The sequence below is a fragment of the Doryrhamphus excisus genome, chromosome 14, assembly GCF_030265055.1.
Source record: "Doryrhamphus excisus isolate RoL2022-K1 chromosome 14, RoL_Dexc_1.0, whole genome shotgun sequence".
Lineage (NCBI taxonomy): Eukaryota > Metazoa > Chordata > Actinopteri > Syngnathiformes > Syngnathidae > Doryrhamphus > Doryrhamphus excisus.
In genome coordinates this window covers 12,382,202-12,407,727 of record NC_080479.1, presented here as the reverse complement: position 1 = coordinate 12,407,727, position 25,526 = coordinate 12,382,202, and the positions used below count along the sequence as shown (strand labels likewise).

The following is a 25,526-nucleotide window of genomic DNA, read 5'->3' as shown; positions in this document are numbered from 1 at the left end:
TACAACACCTCATTATACACCACCTTTGTCATTCACGTTTTATTTTATTTATGTTTTATTTTGCCTATTAACATTAGTTAACTACAGTTATGACAGGTAAAAATATTAAAACATTGCTTATAGCCATACAGGCTCCTCCAGTTCCGCTCCCACAGTGAATGCTGCAGGACTTCACTCATTCCACACATTCACATTATTGAACTGTAATGTCCTCAACAACATCTTCTTGTCCCGGTGGTTGTTCTGCAGCTTCTTCAAATATGAATATTAGGCTTGTCAAGTCAAACCATTGTCCAAAATAATTTAGATAAGACAAACATGAGAAAATAAATAAATAAAAATTAAAAATACTTTCCATAGCCCTCATTAAGGAAATAACAAATTTTCGTTGCAATTATCATGTTATTTTGCTAAATTGTCTGGAAGAATAGCCTCCCAGATGTCCTTGTAGTAGCACACAGAATCCATGACCCCTCTAGCATCCATTAGCATTCAATCATCTTTAGCCTTATTTTTCCAGAGTGATAGATTTCCTTTAATTTGATGCATTGCTACTTGGAAGACATAATGAAGCCCAAAAATGAATGAAGCTATGTTTTTCTTCCTCAGCAGGGCTGCGCGGGTACACACTGAATTTTTTTCAAGTATTTTCTAAAATGGGCTTTATTCTGGTGACATCTTGACTCTGGAACAGATTAATTCTATTTCCAGTTGTTCCTATATGGGATAAACTATTTATTCCCATCACGTTTTGTTGAACATTTAAATGTCCACCATATGGAGACACGACAATATCCTACCGGTCAGAGCAGGACGGGTTTAGTATGTATCAAGGAAGACAAAATTAAACTGTGGAGGTAAGGTTACACCATGGGAAAGAGAGCAGGGGGAGATAGTGGTACCAGATAGCGAGGGCATCAGAAGAGGAGCTAAGAGCCTGTGCTTAGTGGACTAATGGATGATTTGAAAGAACACTCACAATCGTTGGCTGGGAGCAGACCTCCCTAAAACTATAAAACGGAGGTGATTGACAAGGTAGAGGTGGGGTCAAGTGTGTGTGTGTGTCTTACTCATGATGTCGGGACATTATTCTGTTTACATAGTTGCATTGTGGATACTTGCCTTCCTTTTTTGGGGGACATAAAAGACAATCCTGGCGTGTTTTAAGTATATAAAAAGTCACTGGTCTCTAATAATCTGTAAGGGAACCTCAATTGTAGACCTAATAGTTTAGCACCATAAGGTTGTATTTCTAAGAATTAGTCAGAGTATGGAGGATAATTGTGTTGTATTCACATTGGTCACTTTATTAGGCACACCTACACAGTATAGTAGACCAGGGAGTTCATGTGCTAAGTGCATTATTTAGCTTCTTCATCCAGTTCTATGATAAATAATATCATATTAAATGGACACGATGAAACCAGAAAAGAGGCGATCAACTGAAAGCGGGCATGAATGTGTGGCCAGACCAAGTTTAATAAGACAGACAAGCTGACGCTGATGTATATAGACCCGTGGCGTCGTCAGCATGTGACTCATGGGCCAGGAAGGCAGAGTCAAAGTGGAAGTGGGGACGAAAACCAGGGCGTCATGTTTTGGTTATCGGAGGATGGTGTGTAATGTCTTATATATGTACTTTATAGATTTTTTAAAATTTGAATTCTTATGAAATATTGCTGGGAAGGGAATCATGGAAGACATTGCGGGTGCTCCAAAGATCAAGAGAAAGGAAGGAGGATACGGTTTATGGCAATGCTTTGTTTGTGACGTCTGTCTGCTGGATGAAAACAGGGCCTCTTTAACTTCTCGTGGGTTAATGGAACTTTTATGAGTTTGTCCTGCAATCATGTAACCCCCGGCGTCTCCATGCCTCCCTGCTCCCATGTCTCTCTCCTTCTTCTTCTATCGTAGGGCAGATCAGAGGTGAGCCTCAGCAGCGTTTCTGTAAACACTGCTCTCTCCGAGCTGCCTTTATGAGGACACAAGATGGCTGGTGAGTCACTGGTCTGGATTAGTTTACATTGGGTAAAGACTTGTTTAGGCAGTGGTTAGTAGAGGCAGGTGGACAGCATGCACCAGCACTGCTTAAGAAAGTTAGCCAGCCATTGCATCTACCGAGGTGGAGACATAATTGCTTTCACTTTCTGCAGAATAGCAAAGGGTGCTTAGCACAAATGAAAGAAGTGGCTCATTTGTTTTACTAGCCGCAGACACAGAGACCTCATCACACTGCTTTTCAAAGTCCTGATGCGTCACAACTTAAACATAAAGGAGGGGGTGGTAGACGGGATTGATGGTGTCAAGGAACATCTCACGTAAAGAACGCCCCAAGTGTCACATTCAACTTTTAATGCACAGCCATGACTCACACGCAGGGCTTGTCACCGTAGGAGTTTTATTCACTTCCATCATCGGAGTGTCGATTGCAATCATGGAGCTATCTGTGAGGTGTGATTGACGGGGTGGAGTCACAGGAGGTTGAGGAGGTGCAAAGGAGATGGATGCGGGAATCAGCTGCAGAGAGGTCTGGATTAGTTTCGCCATCCCATAGTAAGTATTCTCCAAAATAGAGTCAAGGCAAGACCCGTTTGTCAGTGAAATTAGCTTCTCAACATTTTTTTTATGATTTTTGATCACCATTAGGCTGCATGGCGGTGTAGTGGTTAGCGCGCAGACCTCACAGCTAGGAGACCCTAGTTCAATTCCACAATCGACCATCTCTGTGTGGAGTTTGTATGTTCTCCCCGTGCATGCGTGGGTTTTCTCCGGGTACTCAGGTTTCCTCCCACATTCCAAAAACATGCTAGGTTAATTAGCGACTCCAAATTGTCCATAAGTATGAATGTGAGTGTGAATGGTTGTTTGTCTATATGTGCCCTGTGATTGGCTGGGATAGGCTCCAGCACCCCCGCGACCCTTGTGAGGATAAGCAGTAGAAAATGAATGATTTAATCATCATCATTAGTTTGGCATCTAAGCTCCTCCTGTGTTTGCTGACTTCACTCTTATTTCAAGGCAGTCCCTGCATCACAGCTGCAACTCGCTAGGTCACTGGTGTGTGTGAGTGACTGGAAGAAAAGCTTTGACTCAATTAGGAAGGAGATGTTTGGTGCCGCCTGTCGATTTGCATGTATAAACTTCTAGACCCCCAAGTATAAGATGAGAAGAATGTTTTGTAGGAACCAAATACTCTTATTTGGATCAATGTGGTCATATTCCGGTGGTTAGCATGTTGGCCACACAGTCAAAGAGATTGTGTTCGATTCTCCGCTTGGGCATCTTGAGGGTTTCCATGTGACTCCAAATTGTCCATAGGTATGAATGTGAGTGTGAATGGTTCTTTATATGTGACCATTGGCTGGTGACCAATCCAGGGGTGCACCCTGCCTCTCGCCCAAAGACAGCTGGGATAGGCTCCAGAGGATAAGCGGAGTAGAAAATGGATGGATTGTCATATTTCATGATTAAGCACTCGGACAATCCACAAACATCTACAAACACCAGAACAGGTGATAACCAATATTCAATCCAGTTTTATTCTCAGTGAGTGAGCTAGTGACGCTAGTGTAGCCTCTGTAGCGATGATGGGCTTGGACCTTATTTTTCAAGCACTGGAGGATATTGATTTGCAGGCAATAAGACGCTAATCTGCTTGACACACACCTCTTTTTTTTATATAGACCTAGAACATTTGTAGTGAGTTACAACGGGTGCTCAATAAGACATACAACAGCCAAACAAAGCCTGGTCTCGCTATAGTTACCTGCTGATAGCACAGTCTGTGTGTTATATAGAAGTGTGTAGTCCAGAGAGATGGTGATTCAGTCGAGTGGCTGTTGGATTAGGAATGACAACCAAGACGGAGAAATCCCACAATTCCGCGATTGAGCCCCCAAGGGTGGGGCAGCAGTCAGTTGGTTTTGTGTGATGGATGTGGCGGACAGGATGCAGGTAATACCCAAAATAGCATTGTTTGGATGTATTGTTCTCTTTGGTGGTTGGTTTGTTGCAGGACAGCACAGTAAAAAACACAATCACATACTACAGTATTAATTGGCCCTGTACCCTAGAAACCGCCCATGAATGATACAGGAAAAGGCCGAAATGATACTGTGTCAAAGCCCAGGGCAGTGATACTGATAAAATATAGAGTTTAACCATGTCCAGTATCAGCCCCCGTAGCTGTCCACTCAGAGCGCGCTGCTCTGGTATCGTGCCCGTGAAACAACCAATCAGAGAACAGCGCACGAGCGTGAACACATACTATAAATATTCCTAGTGCTTCTCCAGTCACCAAAAAACCCAAACTTGATTAATGGAACTTTAATTGTCAGACATTGATAAGATAAGACTGTTGATAAAATATTATTGTTGAAATATTTTTGCAATTATTGTGTTTACACTGTTTAGATATAATACATGTAATAAACTGAACATTTTCTGGAAACCAAATGGTCTTTTGATTAAATAGTACGTGATAACAAGCTCATGATTAAATAGTATGTGATAATTATAGGTTATCACATGGTTTGTCTGGTATCGGGCCAGGTGCTCGACCTTCGGTCTCGGGCTGATACTGACACTTGGGGGCATGATACTGGGCCTGATACCAGACAAACCATGTGATGATCTTATTATCACATACTATTTAATCATGGCTTATTATCACGTACTATTTAATCAAAAGACCATTTTGTTTCCAGAAAATGTTCAGTTTATTACATGTATTATATCTAAACAGTGTAAACACAATAATTGCAAAAATATTTCAACGATAATATTTTATCAACAGTCTTATCTTATCAATGTCTGACAATTAAAGTTCCATTAATCAAGTTTGGGTTTTTTGGTGACTGGAGAAGCACTAGGAATATTTATAGTATGTGTTCACGCTCGTGCGCTGTTCTCTGATTGGTTGTTTCACGGGCACGATACCAGAGCAGCGCGCTCTGAGTGGACAGCTACGGGGGCTGATACTGGACATGGTAAAACTCTATATTTTATCAGTATCACTGCCCTGGGCTTTGACACAGTATCATTTCGGCCTTTTCCTGTATCATTCATGGGCGGTTTCTAGGGTACAGGGCCAATTAATACTGTAGTATGTGATAATAAGATCATCACATAGTTTGTCTGGTATCAGGCCCAGTATCATGCCATGTGATAACCTATAAGTACAACATTTGAAATGGAAATGCATATAAGATCTAATGGTAGAATCCAGTCTATTGATTCCATGAACCAGAAGTAGACCTGCTAACTCGAGGTGGGCAGGGCTGAATTTGGTATCAACAACACACTTAACAGAGCACACACTGCTGATTGCAGAAACGGTCCATCATGTGGTAGGACAAAAATCTTTCCTTCTCCATCTTTTCTGCACTCTACTGTGTTGCATTTTCAAAATATCACCATGTTCTCCCACATACTCATGGCACCAAAAAGTCCTGCATCGTCTTTTATTAGAACAGCATAATACCGTCCACTGGAGCCAGCCAGCCAGCCGCATCTCGCCCTCCCGATGCCCACGGCCACTTGGGCTCCTCTCGGGTTCCAGAGCTAATTTGTCACAGTCACCGGCGTCCCTCCCATTTTCTTGCGCTCCCTGCAGTGAGTGTTCATGTCTCTGAGGATTCTCTCAGCATTCCGTCTTAGTGCGGCATCAGGACACAGAAGACATCTAATCCACCCACACTTACACGCTGCAAGGCAACGGAATGACTTTAATGAGCATTTAATTTTGCCTCTTATATTCCTAACACTCCAACATGACTGTGTGTGTGTCCCCTTCCCGCCACGCTGCTCTAAGCGAAGCAATTATAGGTGTTTATGTAGCTTTAATGCTTGTAAGCGTCAGGAGAGAAACATTGCACCGCTCGCCACCTAATCAATGAGGCCTTGCATGCTACACCAGCCCCTCGCCTCCTTCACATTACTCTCTCGTTCCTCTCCCTCTCTTTTCACCATCTTGCTCTCCCCTTGTTCCATCTCTGTTCAATTAGCAGCAGACAAGCATGGCGGATCAGGCCAATTGGCCATGAAGAGAACTTTAAGCAGAGCAAGATAAGGCCATGGCGGGCTTGCTGGGCTCAGGACAATTAAGTCATAAATCCACAAGTTTGCTGTGTTGAGCCGCATTTGATGAGATGTTGCAGCATTTAATTAAAGTTCTGGATGCTACCTGCTGTGTGAGGGCGCGTCGGGACCCATTTCATGGCTTTCGACTGGCGTTTTAACAGGTTTGAACGCAGCACCTGTAGCCTGCACTACCTGAAGGAAAGCAGAGATGAATGTGTTCTACAGGGCGCTGCACCCCTCCCCACTGGGTATTTAGGGCCCACCCCGATGGGTTAGGTGAGATGTGTGGGGCTCAACATGGTGATTACTCAACCCAGCATTCACTGCGGGTACCAGGCGGCCGTGGATTCTGACAAGGGCTGATGATCGCTCTTCCAATGAGAGTAATTAATATAATGAAGAGCTACTTGAGCATGTGCACTGGTGTGTGATGAATTGAGCGCATGTGTTGTCGTTACTCACAGGTGACACTGTGTGTGTGTGTGTGTGTGTGTAGGAAAAGTGCAGAAAACAACAACTTCTGGCCTTTGAGTCAATAGACTGTACTTTTAAGCATTCTCAATTAGCTATTTAGATTTGTGCACTATTATTTTAATGCACAAATCGTGCACATTTACATTATCAATGACTCACCACAGCCATTATTACACCGTGCACCGTGTATTGCACACCCTGCATCGCGCATCATCTGTAGTCCGACGCAGGCCTGCACACAACTAAAGTTCCTCCTGCAACTAACAGTGCTACATAGTGTTTGCATGCTCCCAAATCCATGGCGAGATGATACTGACAATTTTTTTTTTTCAATCGCCGCACCCCTAGTTCATTGTAAATAAAACTACTGCTGACGTATGAGTACTCACTTTTGTGAGAAACTCTATAACCACACTAGGCATCATGAAATGCTGTTCGAAATGCTGCTCTTATGTTACATAAGAATTGAGTGTTGCAAGTACTTCTAATGCCTAAAACTGGCAGAATTATAAAAACAAAAATCAAACTTAGATATTCTGATCCATTTGTTACTGCACTGTGTGTTTTGGATTTTCCTGCACCGTATGTTACTATACAAAAGGCGTGGAGTCGGCGTGTATGTTTATTCATGTTGTTGAACCTTTTGACCATGTAGCGGCTCCATATTTTACTAGCACACCCGCTTCAAATATACACTAATACAGACTTTATGCTATAATTAGCTGTCATTGTGACATGTTATGCGATGGCTTGCCGCCTCCAGTGAAATTATCTTCACTAATGAACCTAAGCGGAGTCAATGACTCAGGAAGGTTGTCTACAAAACAAGACTTGTTTGGATGTGCATGATGCTGCTGCCACGCATCAGGGCTGAGGGCCAAATTAGTATTGGCGGCTTTGTGGCAAAGATATCAAGTCCACAATACTTTACAGTGAGGGCTTGTTATGCGCTGCTGGGCAACCTATTATAGCCGCGAGTTTCCAGCGGCTAATTTAGCAGCATGTCACTTGGGGTGCATTTGGAATGAATCACTACGAATGCTGTAAGGATCCACCCACCCTCTCTCCCCCCCAGCCACGCACCATGACCCCCCCCGCTGTAACCTGCTGATGTTAACCAGCAAAGAGGATCCAACAGCAGTAATAATGTGGAAGTAATGAAGAAAGTCACCCCAGGTGTTTATCACCAGGTGGGTCATTCACTTTCAAGTCAAAGATGCAAACACTCTGGAAAAGAAAAAAAAAAAAAAAAAAGAGTCTTCTGGTTTCCTGTTTGGAGGCAGATTTGTTGTTTTTCACAATTCTTCAGCCCTTAGTCCCATTATGGACACAATACAGTCCCTCCCCCCTGGCTCAGACCTACTGGCCCAAGGCTCGGTTGCACCCCCCACACCCCCAGTGCCCTCAGACGTCAGCGCTCAAGTCAGTCTCGCCACATCTCCTTTACAGTCCGCTTTCATGTGTCCTTTAATGAGGAAACCGCCGGCTCAGCAGCTCTGCTATAAAACACAGGCAAATTTAAACAGCAACAATATGAATCAGCGGCCTAATTCAGCAGGCTAGACACGAGGCGTATCTCCGGGGGAGAAGATATTGTTTTATTTGCCCAGTTAAAGGACTCTAGAAGGCTAATTTAAGAGTTGTTTCGCCGCCCTGAATGAGCTCGGCAAGTGAATACAGTGAGTCAGAAGCCCACGACACAACCATCAACAAGCCACTGTCTACTTTTGTGACAATAAAGTGTCGCGGAGAAGCAAAAAACGAAAGTTCAATAAAACAAAACCACAACTGTTTTGGACAGAATTAGGGGGAGATCATACTGAGATAATGCTGCCGTTTCAGTCTGACTGGACTAATTACATAAGCAGCACAGTGATCCACACACATTTACTGATTTTGGGTCAAAAATTCTATTTTTTGGTGAGAGTGTTGGTGTTCAAACACCGACACCGTGTTAGATTGAATAGAAGAAAAGGTTTGGTCTTCTCAGCATATACCTGTAGAATTAAAATAAATAAATAAATGAATAAATAAAAATAAAAAAAGCAGGGCTGCACGGCGGTTCCATGTGGTTAGCGCACAGACCTCACAGCTAGGAGACCCGAATTCAATCCCACTTTCAGCCATCTCTGTGTGGAGTTTGCATGTTCTCCCCGTGCATGCGTGGGTTTTCTCCGTGTACTCCGGTTTCCTCCCACATTACAAAAACATGCTAGGTTAATTGGCAACTCCAAATTATTCATAGGTATGAATGTGAGTGTGAATGGTTGTTTGTCTATATGTGCCCTGTGATTGGCTGGCCACCAGTCCAGGGTGTACCCCGCCTCTCACCCGAAGACAGCTGGGATAGGCTTCAGCACCCCCCGGGACCCTCATGAGGAAAAGCGGTAGAAAATAAATGAATAAAAAAAAAGAAACGACTTGGACGTATTGGTAATAAAACCAAACCAAATGTACAGAGAACATGTTTTAATGTACATTTTAGGCCCAGGTAGTGAGGATCTGTTTCACAGGGCAAATACAAACTATGGACAATAATTTTTACAAGAAAAAAATCACCGTCTTCAATGTCTTTCAAAGAGAAAATAAAATATATATTATGTACATTTGCTTTAAAGGAGGTAGGACTAAAGTAGCTATTCCTCAAGGGAAAACTAACACCAAACAGGAAGTAGGCATAGTTTGACAGTATTTCGCAGTGAACAACTGAAACAGTGCTGGTCACAGAATAATACTTCAGTGGCAAAAAGAGGTCAATTCAAGTAAGATTGTTTTTAACGTCAAATTTCCCTGAACGTTGCACAGCGTGCACACAGTGCTAAGCTAACCAGCTAAATCTCACAGTATTTCACAAAGAGGATAGGTCCATTCACAGCGGAGAAGTGAAGGGAAATGGAAGCGTGGACAATATAAAGTATATGAAAAAAAATGAAAAAAAAACAGTAAACTTCGAAGCAGATTAAATGCTTCACCAAAGTCCTTAACATTGTGTGCTTGTCATGTCATGCAGGAAACAGGCAAAACAGAAAAAAACTATATTAAACATGAATTACCACCAAAAATACCATAAAGTGTGAGGACGCGTACCACAGAATAGAATTGTCTTTAGGAACTGATCTGAGACCAGCTTTAGCATTTCCATGGACTGCCATGAAGTGAAAATCTCCACTAATGCAATGAGCAAATGTTGGATGCTAATTGGACTGTCGCTCTGCCTCAGGGCAAGAGTGCAGTCTCTCCTGAGCATTGTGGGACGAGGGGCCCTGTCGTGTGTGTTTGCGGTGTGTGTGTGCGTTACATGAACAATCGGGTCCTCCTCCGCTCACTGTCCTTCCTCCTCGCGCAGGAACTGGAAGACGGATGAGAAGTCCTTATTCGCGAAGCCGCGGGAGCACATGACTCTGAAGATCTGGTGGGCGAGGGAACCGAGAGGGACGGGCGTCTTGGTGTTGGTGGCCGTGTTTTGGGCCAAACCGAGATCCTGGATAACGACGCCACGTTGGAGAGAAAGAGAGTGAGGTGGAAAGGTGAACCACTGCTGGGTTTTGGACCAGGCTCTACAACGACCATAAGGACCATCAAATATATGAAGCCCTGAATGTGTCAGCTGGTGAGTGTGATTGAAGCAGTCAGGCTCATACATGTGGGCACGTATCGACAGTGTACTAGTACTACAGATGGTGATTGTAAACATTCTTAACTGTCATACTGTGCATAGGAAGTAGGAAGTTCCAGGGACACAATATTATTTCAATTAAGACGGCGAACTATACATTATGTTCTTCTTCACTTCAGCTATATTTTACTGTGCAACCAGGACAAAGACATGTATCACTGTCAAAATTTAAATATCAATGAAAATATGACATGTTTACCTTGGCCATAAGTGTGGTACCAAAGCCTCCCTGGTAGTTGTTGGCTGAGGGGACTCCCTCCATGACGCCGGGGACGGGATTGTACGTGTCACTGGACCAGCAGCGGCCTGAGGACATGTTGAGGATCTTTGCCAGTAGCTTGGGATCCAAACCCAGTCTGAGATCAAGGAAGAAGAAGGATGAGATGTTCAAAATACTAGAGTGGAATTCAAATACTGCATGTTTAAAAAAAAATGTTATTGTATATGATGTAGTATTTTAATGTGATTTTACACCCACCCAGAATGTCTCACCAGTTGACAACCACAAAGTAACGTAATACAAATAGATGGTGATACAGAAGGAATAAGGGATGACGCAAGGTAAATGGGAAGTGGGGCAAGTAAAACATGGAGAAAGATGAAGGGCGACAGATGACCCCCATTGAACCTTGTGCCTGGCTGCGACCATTCCTCAGCGTTAATGGCTGAAGGCTTTGTAATGCTGGCTAATGCAGTATTGATGTTTAGCGGCACGTCTATCCTTCATCATCCCTTTTTCATGAAAAAAAAGTGGAGGAAAAGGAGGTGAAGTGGTTTAAGCAGCACAGGGGAGCCATAAACCTCACTGTCACTGTTTTTTTTTTTTTTTTACCTCCAGGCCACAGCAGCCTACTTTAATGCATGCAAGCGGACACATTTCAGCGGAGAGGAAGGAGACACAGGCGGTGGCACGGAGCGAGACGCGGTGCCAAGCACGACAGCAGAGAGGGTGTAACTACAGCGTCTGTCGCTTGGTCTAAACTGCTTGTGTAGTGAATGTATGCTTTAAAAAGGCCAGTGCAAGGCGAGCCACATCAAGCCCAGTGTTACTTACAGGCCTGTAACTCCACTTTGCTCTCAATATGACTGTTAAACCATCATAGGTCCTCACAGCCTCCCTCCATCCATCCATCCATCCATCCCTCCCTCCGCCTGGCTCTCATTCTGCCATTACTACCGCAGCTTTTTATTAGCCATCTACCAACTAATTAAGGGCGGGAGTCGCATTTACATGTCTCTCTCTCTGTGTCTCTTTTGTGTCCGCTGGCTTTTTATAAACAGTCTGTTTTGGAAATGTGGCCTCGGTGACGTCTCGCTCGTGATGGCTTTTTCAGTTTCAGCCTCTCTGCCTCTTTTCCTCCTCCGCCTTTCTCATCTCCGAGGACTCAAGGGGACATATGTTTGACATCGCCCCCACCCAGTCCGCCATCTCCCCCATATGCGCACACATACATGGCGGCCCCTCCCTGTGTTCTGGGTCAGCAGCTGAAAAGGTTACGGGCTGGGCTACAATAAAGCGCGTCCGAGCGCGCAGATCATTTGTTATGGCGAGCAGAGACGCTGACGGCGAGCTGTTGTCCTCCGTTAACGATAAATCAATGAATTTCCCCTCCTGCTCCCATCTCAAACACATAGACACACGCATTACCACTCAAGCAGCCACGGTTATTTGCTGGCGAGGTGGTGGTGGTGGTGTTTCCTCGCCCGAGGTAATTTGCGTGGAGAAGGCGACATGTCACGCTTTAACAAGACTGACACGGACACACATAGTCACACAGGCGGCGGTGGCGGCGGCGACGACGGCGCTAACGTGTTGCTGTGCGATGCTGCTGTGGATTAAAGAAATGTGCCGGGATGGAAGAAAAAAGGGAGGGGGTGTTTATGAGCTAGCAGGTGGGGTTCATTTGCAGCACTGATAATGTCTGTTTCACTGCAATTAGCTCCTCATCCTCATGTGATGCCACAAGAGAGCCCGACTCCTGTTTATTATCACACTAAAGAGCTAATGAGCACACACACAAGCTTTAATAGTATCATTTATAAAGCCAACATGCACATTTATAAGCGCTAATCAATTCATTTGGGCAGCAATGAGAGGAAGACTTAATTCCTTTTAAAGTAAAATGACTGTGGGTGTCATGACCTTTTTAAAATGACCTGCACTGTGTGTGCAAGGTAGCAGTGGCGAGCTATAAATCCCCCTCTTTCATGTCCATGTACATCATTAAAAATCACTGTTGTGCCACTCTTTCTACTATTTCCCCTCCCATTTCACTGACTGCATGTCAAAATTACAGCAGGCACAAATGAGGCAAAAAAGGGATTAAAATCACAGAATAAAATAAAGGAGGTAACATAAATGGGGACAGCGATGGAAAGGAGCTTGTGTGTGTGTGTGTGTGTGTGTGTGTGTGTGTGCTCATAATTGTCATGCATGGCCCATCCTTTGCACACGGAGAACGTCATGCTCTGGTGGAGACGGCCTGAGCCTCCATCTGAGATCGACAAATTAGCTCCATGAAAAGTGTGTGCGTGAGTGTGTGTGAGTGTGTGGTTGTGGACAGGTAAGGCCGGGATTTATTAACCAAGTCCTGCATGATAACATGATGTTATTTCAGAGTGTATGTGCATCGTGTGGGACACTGGGGCCTTGCATTATTACAGATTTGTGTCTCTAGGTTCTGTTTTAAGTATGGGTGTCACAAGACATGATACACATGAGACACAGAAAATATGACAATATATTGAAATCTACCAAATTTCATTTCTACTATGTTGCACTCTTCTGCGCACTGTGTGTGCATGGTACTGGACCCGCGTCCACCCACCGTGACAAAGACTGTATGAAAAAAGGGCTCACTCCGTTCATGTTGTTGCTCTTCCTTGGAGACGAGAGACGAGGAAAACAGACACACATGCACATGGCAATATGCCAAGGCCGGCAAAATTAAGTTCACGGAGGTCGAGTGGTTAGCACACAGACCTCACAGCTAGGAGACCAGGGTTCAATTCCACCTTCGGCCATCTCTGTGTGGACTTTCTCCCTGTGCATGCGTGGGTTTTCTCCGGGTACTCCGGTTTCCTCCCACATTCCAAAAACATGCTAGGTTAATTGGTGACTACAAATTGTCCATAGGTATGAATGTGAGTGTGAATGGTTGTTTGTCTATATGTGCCCTGTGATTGGCTGGCGACCAGCTTGGCTGGTGTACCCCGCCTCTCGCCCGAAGACAGCTGGGATAGGCTCCAGCACCCCCGCGACCCTCGTGAGAATAAGCGGTAGAAAATGAATGAATGAATGAATTATCGCCCCCTACCTAGTGCCCGTGAGGCTTTTTCTCTGAATGAGAAATCTTATGTCAAACCCTTTAATTAAGCTCCAGAGATAATGTGGACAGTCTTCACACCAAAATCAACTTGCATCAAACCCAAAGACAATCATTCCTGTTCCCGTGCTTCCTGAACTTCTTTCCAAGATGTGCATAGTGGTTTTGTTTCAGCGTGTGTGCAGTGTGGTGATGTGTAAATCCATGTTGCTCCCATAATGCCTTCATATTTCAGTGGCCCAGAGAAGGGATTTATGTGCAACTGCTCACACCAATTTTCCTCTTCTGTCTCAAGCATGGATAAATCACCTGCACTAGCACAGCTGAACTTGGCCCATGCACGCACTGGAAAACCAGGTGGAGTATGGCGTTTAAGTCGCTAAAGCCATAGAAACACCTCATATGAACGTGGTGAACGGAGGCCCATGTCCTTTCATCCATTGGAGCGATTACTCACTTAGAACACTTCATTTCCTACATCTAAATAATGAAGATTCTTCAGCGACAGGATTTGATGAATTTTGAATCTTATCTGACGTACTATCCCATCATCAGCACCCTAAAATGAGGTCTTAAGTGGGTGGTGTCCAGTGACAGGGTCTTGGTGAACGCTCAATCAGCAGATGTAAATCACAGCCAGTGACTCCTCCCACTCATCCATCTTCTTCGAGCAGATACTTGGGGCCATGTTGACCTCCTTTGCACTTCCATTTACTAAACTCACACATACGCATGACCAAATCTGGGTAGACGTAGAAAACTATATTTATAGGCTGCAATGTAGTGCAACTGGCTAACTATGATGTTTAACAAAAAAAAACCCTGAATGTGTATATTTGGTGTTAAATATCTACAGGAATTGATTTAAACTTGGGATCCACTCCTAACAATAATAATCTTTACTATTGTTACTCCTGTTTAATATATGCAGCGGATTGCATTACCTGATGCCGAGGTTCATAGTCTCTGCGGTTCCAATCATGCCGATAGCCAGTAGCATGTTGTTGCAGATCTTCGCTGCCTTTAGTGGATAAACAGAGAATACATGTCACATTTCTGCACGTTTAATTGGACAATAATCCACTGTACTGTGCTTTAGGTGGGTTAGAATGAACAAATCAAGTGCTCCTTTTTTTCCTGCATAAGTCACTAGTAAACAAACATGTTTCACAGGAAGACAATTTGCCTGAGAGTTGCACCAAATGTGCAAACAATAAATATCACGATTAAACACATCTGACCTTATCAGTCATCTTAAACACCTGCTTGGGTCCAGGGGCTTGTTCCTATCGCTGCAGCGTTTGAAAAATGTAAATTGTTTGCCTCAGATGACACGATGATCTGTGACTACTTTACATGCATACATAAAGTGCTGTTTCTTTAATGTTGTCCTGTGATAATTAGACATAATAAATATTTGTTAGATACTGTAAATAGCGACATGCTGGGACCGCTTTTTCGTGGCATTGCTGCATGCACGATCCAACAGGAAACACATAGTAACAAAGAGTTTTAATAGTGTGCTGTATAAGTTATTGCAAATGTTTTGTGTGACTTACCTGTCCGGTACCAACTTGTCCACAGTAGACAACATTGGCCCCCATGCAGGTGAGCAGCTCCTGGGCAGCATTGTACTCCTCCTCCACTCCACCCACCATGAAGGTCAGCTTGGCCATGCTGGCAGCCCCGACACCTGAAAACAACATAACAGTGGAAGGTCGCTGAGGTGACCAATTTGGTCAGTGCTATGGTACTATGCTACTTTATATTTGCAACTTCGCAACTCTATATTTTAGCAGTCCTTTTAAACTTTTTAAAGTTAAAGTAAGTCATGTCTGAATGAAGGGCTTAATTTGCAAAAATAAAGTTAGTGTTTTGTTGTATGTATGCGTAGAAAACACATGCTTGAAAGAGCTTAATATATCAGTCACTTGACTGTGTCTCTAAAGGTCAGCTTTACACTTTGTGTGTGTGTGTGTCATCTCAAGGCAGGACAGGCGTGTTAAGTAGCGCCGCACCAGAGGGACAGACGCATCTTTAAAAGCCGATTGTTGCAATCATCCACTGCACAACCCTCATGGGAGCCCTTGCCTTTTGTCCTGTCACCCCTTCTCTTTCCGTCTCAAGCACACACATGCACACACACACACACACACACACACACTACACACCAGCTGTGCCTCAGGCTGCCCCCTCCTCTCGGGGGTATCGGTGACATGCGTGAGGGGTAATTAACTTTATACTTTATCATGTTCAATTAGGCGTCCCTCCCCATGCCTGATGGTTTAAGGAGCGTGCCATGTTGTGGGAGGCAACTGCAGCCTCTCTCTCCTCGTCTCGCCTCCTATACAGGGGTCTTTAATACAAAGATAACTCCTTTTCACAGTGGGATGGGCCCAATCAGCCTAGCGCTCAGATGGATTACTGGTGAACACACAAACAGAAGAACAGAAGCCAAAAAAAAATATTGAGCAGCTTGCTGGAAGGTTCACATTTGCACTTTTAGTTTTCTGAAAAGGAGGGGAGACCAAGGAAACTGTCTTCTGGGTGTCGTCAAACTGTAATGAAAGGCCTCTTAACACTGAACACCTAATAATGTCGGTGTTAATAATTAAACAGGAATTAGCATGGACAAAACAGCTGAAATCACACTATCAGTGCAGGACAGAGTCGAGAAGACAAACCTAATAAATACGCATCCTTATCATTTCTGCCCCTTGCTTAATTGGCACTGTTACTGTTGTTGTGTGTGTGTATGTGTGTGTGTCAGTGATGAGCTGTCATCAGGTCATTAGGGCCACATAATGAAGGCTGAAACCCACGCCGTGGCAGCTGCCTTCGGGACAGCACCATCAACATACGGCCGCCATGCACGCAAATCATGTACACATATGGTCTGCAGATCTTGAGCGTGGTGGGTTTACTTCCATCCATTCTACTTGATAATGTACTGTTGATCCAATACCAGATGAGCTCAGCGCAAAATAAGTCACAGGAGTTGCAAATATAGGTCGTATTAAAGCTATTTTTTTGATGCAGACACCAACTAAAAGACACTTAAAAACAGCAGTGCGACAACTGCTGCTTAATTAGCGGAGAGATCACAGTTTGTGGACAACTAAAGAGCCGATTATTGAAGACACAGTCGATGTAGTGATCAATATAGCTCACTAAAAGAGCGGGAGGAAGGGGGAAAATAAAAGATGGGGGAGACGGCAGATGAGCATAACGATCTTACTGGTCTTACCTCCCAACTCTCCCTCCCTCAAATTAACTAATCACCCATAATAAGCTCTTATGATATGTAGAGGATTTCTATAAGCAGTAGTGACACCGGGATGATGGAAGATCCATGCGCTTGGAAGACAAACACATCATTACCATAATGTGTGTGTGTGTTTGGAGCACCAATGACTCAGTTCAATGTGCATGCACTAAGATTCATCGGCCTTCATGCACGTGTGTGTGGTGTATGTTGCCTCGACGCAACACCTATGCAGGTTGTTACACTCCCACAATGTACAGTATATTATGCACATATGCATCGGTGTGAATGTGTGTGCAAAGGGACGTCCCGTTCCCGGGCCAGTTCTGTCAGAGACGGATTAAAGAGGAATCCTAATGAGGCTTCCTGAGTGCTGGGTGCGCTGGCTCATCCATCCCAGCGGGAGTGACAGTCGTGGATCGTTAGCACAGCACAACTACACAACGCCCCCTAGGGGGAGACAAGATATGTGTGTGTGTGTGTGTGTAGGGAAGGAGGATAAGAAGATAACCATAAGACGGAAGTTTTTATTATAATGCTACACTGAGTACAGTGGAAACCATTTAAGTCGACATTTCTCTCATCGGCTGACTCATGTCGACATACGTGGGTGTCAACCGAAAATAGCCATTACTACATGACCCCTTTGGATCTCAAATTTTGCAGTCGACATGTATGTCAATGTCATCTGAAGCTAGCACGAAGGTGGTCGACTTAGGTTGGATGTTCAAATAAACGGTTTCCAATGTACCATGTATAAAAGTCAACATGGTAACTTAAATTACATACGGTCAGGTGACCCCATTTAAAGCACCCCATTTAAGTATGGTCAGAGTCAGACTGTTAATGAGCCATTTATGCTGCTTGTCTGCACAGTTGGTTGCTAGCACAAAACTGACCTCTGCAGCCAAGTGGAGTCAGCGGGGTTTTAATACTGCAGCATTGCTATTGAAGATGGCGACTGTACACAAACGGGGCTGTGTGTGGCCCATATAAGTTAGACTGCATGCGACCACGACACACATGCACACACGCTACACAGTATAAGCTCTCCTTCTTGTTAACAGGAAGTGGATCAAAGATCATTAGGACAGATGCTGAGCAGCAGGAGGCATGAACGTCAGAGGCGAAGCAACATCAGAGAAACAAGTTTTGGTTTTGGCTTGTTTGTAGTAAACGCTGTATTCATTAGCACTACTTTCATTACTCAATCCATGGTGGATTTGTAAGCTTTCTAACACTAAAAGCTCCTTTTGAAGCGGTGAGGAACATCAGCGTTCTTGCCTGTACGACATCTAAGTGTGCGTGTATGGACAAGTGCAAATCAGGTGGTGCTTCAGAACACAACATAAGAGTAAAAAGAAGTTACCCACTTTATGTTAAAACCTACAAACCATCAGGGTTTTTGTTTGCCCTCGCTCATAGACACATTAAAACGGGACTGTCTGTGTATCTTGACATTATAACTGTGTACAGTAAATGGCGCCTGGTCTGCTAAGGAATAAGAGCCCAGTAAACAAGTAAACCACCCCCACTAACCAATGCCACAGATAGATTGCAACCCTGTGGAAAACAGCACTGTATAGTTTAAGCACAGAAACAAACACGATCATTTCCCCAAATGGGAACAAAAGCTACAAAGACACACCATTGTTTCCTAATGTACTTGGTGTAAACAAACGCTGCCCTGTTGTTCCAGCTAAGTTTGGCTCTTCTGCAGCAGAACATCGATGTGAGTCAACTGCCTGCAGTAAGAACCAGCGGGGGTTTAGGATGTTTGGAGGCCAACAACATAGCCTCATGTGGTCCACCATTATAATTACACCCAAGGCCAGATCTTTTTCTCAAACAATTTAAGAACCCAAGACAGCCCTGTAAAAACCATAACGGATATCGAGTAATTGGTGAAAAGGTATGAGCGAGTGTGCTGGCCAAAATCGCACAGTCACATAAAAAAACAGCACTTTCAACAGTTTATCTGCCAACTATGCTAATGCTGCGCTGTTGTGTTAAAAACAGACACTTTATCAGCTCCGTTTAACGAGCGCACACCCATGAGAACCAAATCCTGCACACAAACGCTGCATGCATGAGAAAATAAAAAGTAAAACTTATATTTTAGGGCAACAACATACACCAGGGGCTGACTTTGCAATGTTTGTTTATTGACCACTACACCAGCTTTAATCATCATCACCATCATTACCATCATCACCATCGGTAACTGCTCCATTCCGCAGGGGAGGGGAGGCTGGTCAATGTTAGGTGACAAGAGAATGGAGTGGGAAGAAGAGATCCACAATCAATTGGTTCTCTCGCCCGATGAGGCTCATTTGGAAAAAAGTGCAAGCTGGTAATGGTGCACCATTAGGATGCAGGCACAACACACACTGTCGTATCATCACCATGTAGAGAAACTGTCCTTCAGATGGACAGAATGCTAATTTCCTTTTAAATGACTGACATTTGAGTTACATTTGATGGACAGAGTTGTTTTGTGTAACTCATACACCAGCTGACTCTTTGTCTGTGTGCACACAAACACACACGGCCATGCACAAACTTACACAAAAGGTGACATAGGGGAAGTAAGAGCCAGTCCGCAGCTGCTGTGGGTCTACCTCCATCTGGAGCATGGGCTAGGGTGCCCCCCATCAGCATCCCCCTCCATCGATGCTAGCCCGGCTCTCTTTACTATACTTCCCGCAGCCCCTCCCACACCCTGATCCCCCCCCCGGTCCCCGCTTCTCCCTCTGTGTCACCAGAACCCGTCAGTGGGTGGCTTGTTATGCTAATCTAGTCTTAGGGCTGCTGTCTCACTAGTACTGGTTAGCCATCAAAGTGACAGACTGCAACATCAACGCCCTCTCCGCCCATTGAGCCTGAATCATCACTAACCCTCCAGTAACCTGTCTTCAGGCTCTGAGACTCATCTTCTCATTAATCCCATTCTCAGACTGGATTAAGCTGGCCTGAGTGATCTCCTGTTACTTTCTATCACCTCTGACCAGACATCTCAAGAGGGGGGGCAGGTTTTTGAACAAGGTGACATTTCCAATTGTGGCGAGGAAAAGCTGGGATGACAGAAGTGACATCGTTGGCTATGATTTTCAATACTGTACACTTTCTTCCATCTATGTTTTTCTGTCTGAATGTGAGGATTATATGGTATCAAACCCAAGTTCAAAGTAACACTGCACCACTGGCCTGACTACAAAAAGCATTAGTGGCTCCAATTAGTAGGGAAGTCATATTTTGTTTTTTTTTTTTTGCCGATAACCGTTATTGTCCAACTTTCAATTTCCGATATGTGTAACATGACATGTGTACAGCATCGGTTTTCATGATGGGGAAAAAAATCAGATACTGATAGCAACCAATATCGCATTTTTATGCTGCTATAAAGTCGATAATTATTGGACATACGTAATTAAAAGGGTTAAAACAAAAATATTCTGTAACAATGTCATGTTGCAAGATTTTGATTGTCACACTCGTATGAAATCAGGAGTTCAGAACATTCAGAGATACATTCATGACTCTCCGGTGACCAGTTGCCTACTTATACTGGACATGACACCACCAACTACTGGTCCGGAAAGCATATTCCAGCATTTGGTGTGCTCTTTTTTCCATTTCAATTGTGATTATTCTGATAAAACTGCAGTGTGACACTTGAAAAACCAATAGGAAACATTCTTGAGATAGATTTAAGACAATCGGGGCCAGCCTTGGTTTGAAAGGGCTCATTCATGTTCAACAGTGATGTTCCAAATGACGCTAAATGACACACTGCAACTGCAAGGCAGCTGTTGATGTGGTATGGATATGATTAGGGCGGCGTAGAGACGCAGGCTAAATGGGTAGTTAGCTGAGGACTTAAGGACCTCACAAACACATAGCATTAGCCTCGAATGCTTATACGGTCCCAAAGCAGCTCGACTATTCTGGCTTTCATTTGCAGTGATAGCTTGCTTTCCCAGCGCTGGGAAAAACACAATGAAAGTTTTTTTTAGGGCCTTTTTAAAGCTGTCATGCGTTAGCAATGTGGCACACCACCGTGGGCATATCGGCACAAACACAGGCATTCTGGGTAATTATTGCTAACGACCCTACCACTTGTTAGCCAGACCTTCTATTTTTGCCAGTTGGGTGCCAACACCCTGGGCCAGTGACATCAGAGTTTGTTTTGCTGTGGGTCCACTTTGCATGGGGACATTTTACTGACACCCAAGAGTTATGTAAGTGACTCTGCATGGTATGTAGACCTGAAGAACCGCTCTGTGCTTGCATGAAAATAAAAGTAAGCAAAAAATACGACATCGCTACATCATTCACAACCACCCTAGGGTAGACCAACTAAATTAAAAAAAAAAAAAAATTCCATTAATCTAAAAAGGTAAACTCCAACCCTTGCTAAATACTGTTTCTACAAAGTTGGAAGCACAAAACTTTCCGGGCAAGATGAAAAATGATGATTCAAGGGGTTAAAGTTTATACTGTACATGCTTATCCCGTAACATTTTGAAGAAAAATAGCTCCATTGTCACCATCCATTTTCTATGCCACTTCACAATACACAAAAAAACTTCAAATGCAAAGAAACTTTCAGAAATTAAAGCATCGTTAGATGTACTATTCATAGTAGTGCTAACTTTTGCTTGTTGTGATAGCTTTCAATGTGTGCCAAGGGCTAATTTGTCACAGAGCCAAACCTTTATTGTTGCTTACCTTTTCCCATCACTGAGTGCCCCCTGCAGTGTGCCCTATTTGGGTAGGGTGCCATCTTCTGGTCGGAGAAGACCATCTTAATTCATATTCTGTTCATTTTCTGCTTCAGAATGTCATTTTGCATGTAATACATTGGGGGTGTGGTTAAGTTGGTTGAATTATCAGTTCAACTGTTTATTATTACGGTATCATGAATTGATGTTTTGTTTTATTCAATACCAACTCAGCATGTTTGGACCCCACATGGTACATGTTTGGGAAATCAAGGTAAGTAGAAGGTCAATGACTGGTCATCTCAGGCTAGTAAAAGAGGCTTATTTGGGAGACAGGAGAGGAACCACCTTCACAGAGGAGTGCAGGAGTCAACAATGTGTGCGTTAAAGGTGAGTATCTGGCTTAAGGCTCTGATCTTGCTGACTGCAGTCACTCGCTGCAGCAGACGCCAGCTGGTAAACATGCCAGCGTGGGCCTAGTCTGTGTTTGTGGTGGGGGGTGGGGGGGAAGCGCATGAGCAACAGAGTGTGTCATGTGCTAATTTAGTATTGCGAAAGTCGACTATTGTCACAGAGAGAAGACCGGTGAGTCAGGATGTGGCATGCTTGAAATGCATACGGCACAATTAAATTCAGCGTGCGAGCGTGCGAGTCAAAAAAGTGCCACAGTGAGATGAGGTGACGGACAGCTTTACTGTGAAGTGTCTCCCTTGTGTCTTATCTCCCCTCCATGTGAGGGCAGGTTCTTTCCCCTTTATGGCTCTTTATCTGACATGAAAGGCCCTAACATGGGATTGCCGCCATTACGGCTCCATCAACATGAAAAGCGCTGGACGTGGGACTTCTCCGGCGTGGCTCGGCCCATTAAGAGTGACTGGTGATCCTGTGCTCTGTCAAGGAGCCGTCACCAGCAGACAGCACCGACATAATGAGGACTTAAAAACCTCAACCTTGCCTCCAAAAAGCCTTGGTCAAATGCAGCAATAAAACCTGGAGAGGGCACCTACTGGCTGGTCTGCTCAGTAATTACAACCAATGTTGCAGCATTAACCCAAAAGGTCCCATAGTTAAGTTTACAAAGAGTGTTAGGCAGGTCAGGAACTTGTCAATGGGGTCACAGAACTATCACTGAGGTTGGTGGTTCTTTACTCTCACTTTACTTCCTGACCTCCGCTCTAATAGACACCGTGCCTCAAATAATACACTTAAATACATGCCACACACAAATACATACACAGTCTTGCTGTAAGTGTATTTGTAAAATTAACTTGTGTATGGAATTTATGTTAAATATATTGTTCATATTGTACTGAACAGTCAGACTCAATCCTGTGTCAGTTTCTATGGTTATCATCACATTTTTGCCATCACTACCCACGTTTAGATGCTTGAATGAAGTATCATTATTTATTTGTGACATGTGGCATTCGGATGTTGCGTTACCTCCTGACACGGGCGCATCCATGAAGACCGCTCCCATCTTCTCTGCAGCTACCGCCATTTCCTTTGAGACGGCAGGGTCAATCGTAGAGGAGTCTATCAAAAGGGTTCCCTTCTTTACCTTCCTAAAAATAAATAAAATAATGAGCTTTTCCACCACTGTGAGCAAAGTGTTTTAACCTCCTGGGACCCAGTAATGCATTTATGTCTTGTTTCAAATGCAAAACACTACAAGATACATAACATTGAGGTGGTTTTGGTGGCTCAGTGGTGGACATGAGGACTTAGTACTACTGCAAATTTATTTTTCATGAAACAATGATGCCCACATGTGTGTATGTGACAAAGAAGAATAGAGAAACACATTTTTCACTCAAGGCAATCACTTCATACAAAATTCTCTTAATTTAAAGCTTAAAACGTACTTGAGGATGCCATTGGGGCCCGTGTAGACCTCTATGACGTTGGGACTGGAGGGCAGCATTGTGATGATGCGGTCTGCTTTCTCAGCTACTTCTGCTGGGGAGTCCACTACCTGTAGAGCACATATAAAATAAACCCATTCATGAATTGGTGAGATATTTCTGTGAATGACTAATAAAGCATTTTGGCCAGTTGTGTGTTACCTGGGCTCCCAGATCTTGCAGCTCCTTGCAGGACTCGGGAAACACATCAGTGGCGATGATGGGGTACCCATTTTTCAGCAGGTTTTTGGCCATGGGACTGCCCATGTTCCCCACACCAATAAACCCAACAGGTGTTTTTGAGGCCATGGACCGCACAGACACTGAATGGAAAAAAACAACAACAAAGGGATTGGAGCCTTCTGTACAGTAGCTGGCTGCAATAAACTTCCAATTCAGTGTGACAAGCTACAAGATAAGTGTCACTGGCTGTTTGCCTGAATAAGTGGTGCTATAAAACACTGCATGATGAATGAGATTCGAATCACAACAGTCAGCAAAAAAAAAAAAAAACACTGAAAGTGTAATATTTGGCTGAAGATTATAGACTAAGTTACTTACAACCTGTTTTCAGAAACTGTGTCCAGGCTATTAAACAGTGCTGGCTCAGCCAAGGTCCTGGCAGGTTAACAATACTAAACACTGGCGGCGAACCAACCAGACAACACCAAGGCTTTATAATTAAGTACAAACACTAAGACGATCTTAAATCTGCCAAACTATACTAAGGCAAGTTTATCACCAGTGAAATAAAAGAACAATGTTTTCACAACAGGAGTTCATACCACACGAAAAACTATTAAATTGCTTAGAAATATGGATGTGTATTCATCTTTTCTGTTTATTTTCTGCTGATAAATAATTCTGTTTCATATGAACAGTGATGTTGTGAAATCTCGTGGGGGGGGGGGGGGCTTAAGGTACAGTAACGTAGGCATTAATAATAGAGATTGCATAAACATTCAGGATGCTGCATTGTTGCTTGAAACATTCTATCAGTTAAGGTTGCATTTATTGCACATGAGAGCCACAGTGGTCACCATTGTCCAAATTGGAACACTTGAGTGTGCTAACACTGCTAGCATGGGCTAACCTACTGTGGAAGAATGACTGGCGAGCATTCTCTCTCCACGAGCATACGAAACAAAAACGAGGAAACAGAAATATAAACAGATACGTTACCACAGGTGGGGCTAACAAGATTATTCCACTTTAGCAGAGCATTTCGACACCCTCTAAACAACGCTGCCATGCTTCTTTCCCCTTGACCTCGGCAGACGCAGTGACAGCTGTCTCACCGGCAGAGCCAAATAGACCCGCTCTGATTGGCAGTAAGTTCCACCAATAGTAGTCCGCAGAGGATTCCCCCAGCCAATAGAATTGAAGAAAAGGCGGGATATCCTGTGGTTTTACCTTTAATACCCTTTAGAAACCAAAACAGCAGATACAAATTCAATAAATTATACAATTATATTAATTGTGATGTTATGTTTTATAATTCTACGCATGTAAACTTTAGCTATATAGCTTTTTCTTTCTTGTCCAATCTGTTTGCGTCCTCAGCATCCCTGCTGCTATTCCCCATTCCGGAAGTTGTCAGTCGTTTGCTTTCAGGAAGCGGCGCATCATCGTCAGCGCGTTCACAACAACAAGGCGGACAGGGGCAAAAACATCGACCTGACCGCAAGATATTTGCTCTGTTTTCATACGTGGAGTTCAGAAAAATGGGTATTGTTTTATTCTGAAGCCAAACTGACACCAGTAATATTTGTCGGTTGAGTCACACCTTCCTTCCTTCTCTACTAGGACAGTGTTTAGCTAGCTAATGACTTGACACAACATGGCCTGTTCTTAGGCTTATGTTAGCTACTTAGCTACTGTCATTGCGTGGTTAAGAAAGACTGCTGTCTACTGTCTTTTTGATGGTTCTTTTAGACATTGTATGGCTGGTTGCGGCTCTGTACACTCGTGCCTGTTAGGATAGCCGCCATAACAGGGATGGGCAGGGTCATAACTTAGTATTTAAAGGCAGGTTGTTTTGATAAGGCGTTACTAGCGTGTAATGGTAAATACGGG

General features: G+C 43.8%; 2 protein-coding genes across 5 annotated transcripts in view; one reads left to right on the top strand and one right to left on the bottom strand.

Moving 5' to 3' along the window:
* Positions 1–9,009: 9,009 nt before the first annotated feature.
* Positions 9,010–24,782, bottom strand: hibadha (3-hydroxyisobutyrate dehydrogenase a). Its single transcript, XM_058047825.1, has 8 exons — positions 24,633–24,782; positions 23,613–23,773; positions 23,412–23,521; positions 22,990–23,111; positions 15,117–15,250; positions 14,502–14,578; positions 10,431–10,587; positions 9,010–10,036 (listed from the first exon to the last, which is right to left on the bottom strand). Exons 1-8 carry the CDS (start codon positions 24,700–24,702, stop codon positions 9,878–9,880), a joined length of 990 nt encoding a protein of 329 aa, XP_057903808.1. The 5' UTR covers positions 24,703–24,782; the 3' UTR covers positions 9,010–9,877.
* A 267-nt stretch (positions 24,783–25,049) lies between these two features.
* tax1bp1a (Tax1 (human T-cell leukemia virus type I) binding protein 1a) overlaps positions 25,050–25,526 on the top strand; it is a 28,047-nt gene continuing 27,570 nt past the window's right edge. For all 4 annotated transcript variants that reach the window (XR_009119410.1, XR_009119412.1, XR_009119411.1 and 1 more), the window contains exon 1: positions 25,050–25,178. The gene's annotated coding sequence lies outside the window, so the exon portion shown is untranslated. The remainder of the gene's footprint in view (positions 25,179–25,526) is intronic.

What these genes read in the sequence shown, in the direction of transcription:
- hibadha (XM_058047825.1), bottom strand. Translation starts at nt 24,702, where the DNA reads ATGGCAGCGTTGTTTAGAGGGTGTCGAAATGCTCTGCTAAAGTGGAAT. An exon ending in GGCCCCAATGGCATCCTCAA is followed by an intron (nt 23,112 to 23,411) that starts GTACGTTTTAAG and finishes ATTTATTTTTAG; the next exon opens with GAAGGTAAAGAAGGGAACCC. An exon ending in ACTATGAACCTCGGCATCAG is followed by an intron (nt 10,588 to 14,501) that starts GTAATGCAATCC and finishes CCTTGATCTCAG; the next exon opens with ACTGGGTTTGGATCCCAAGC.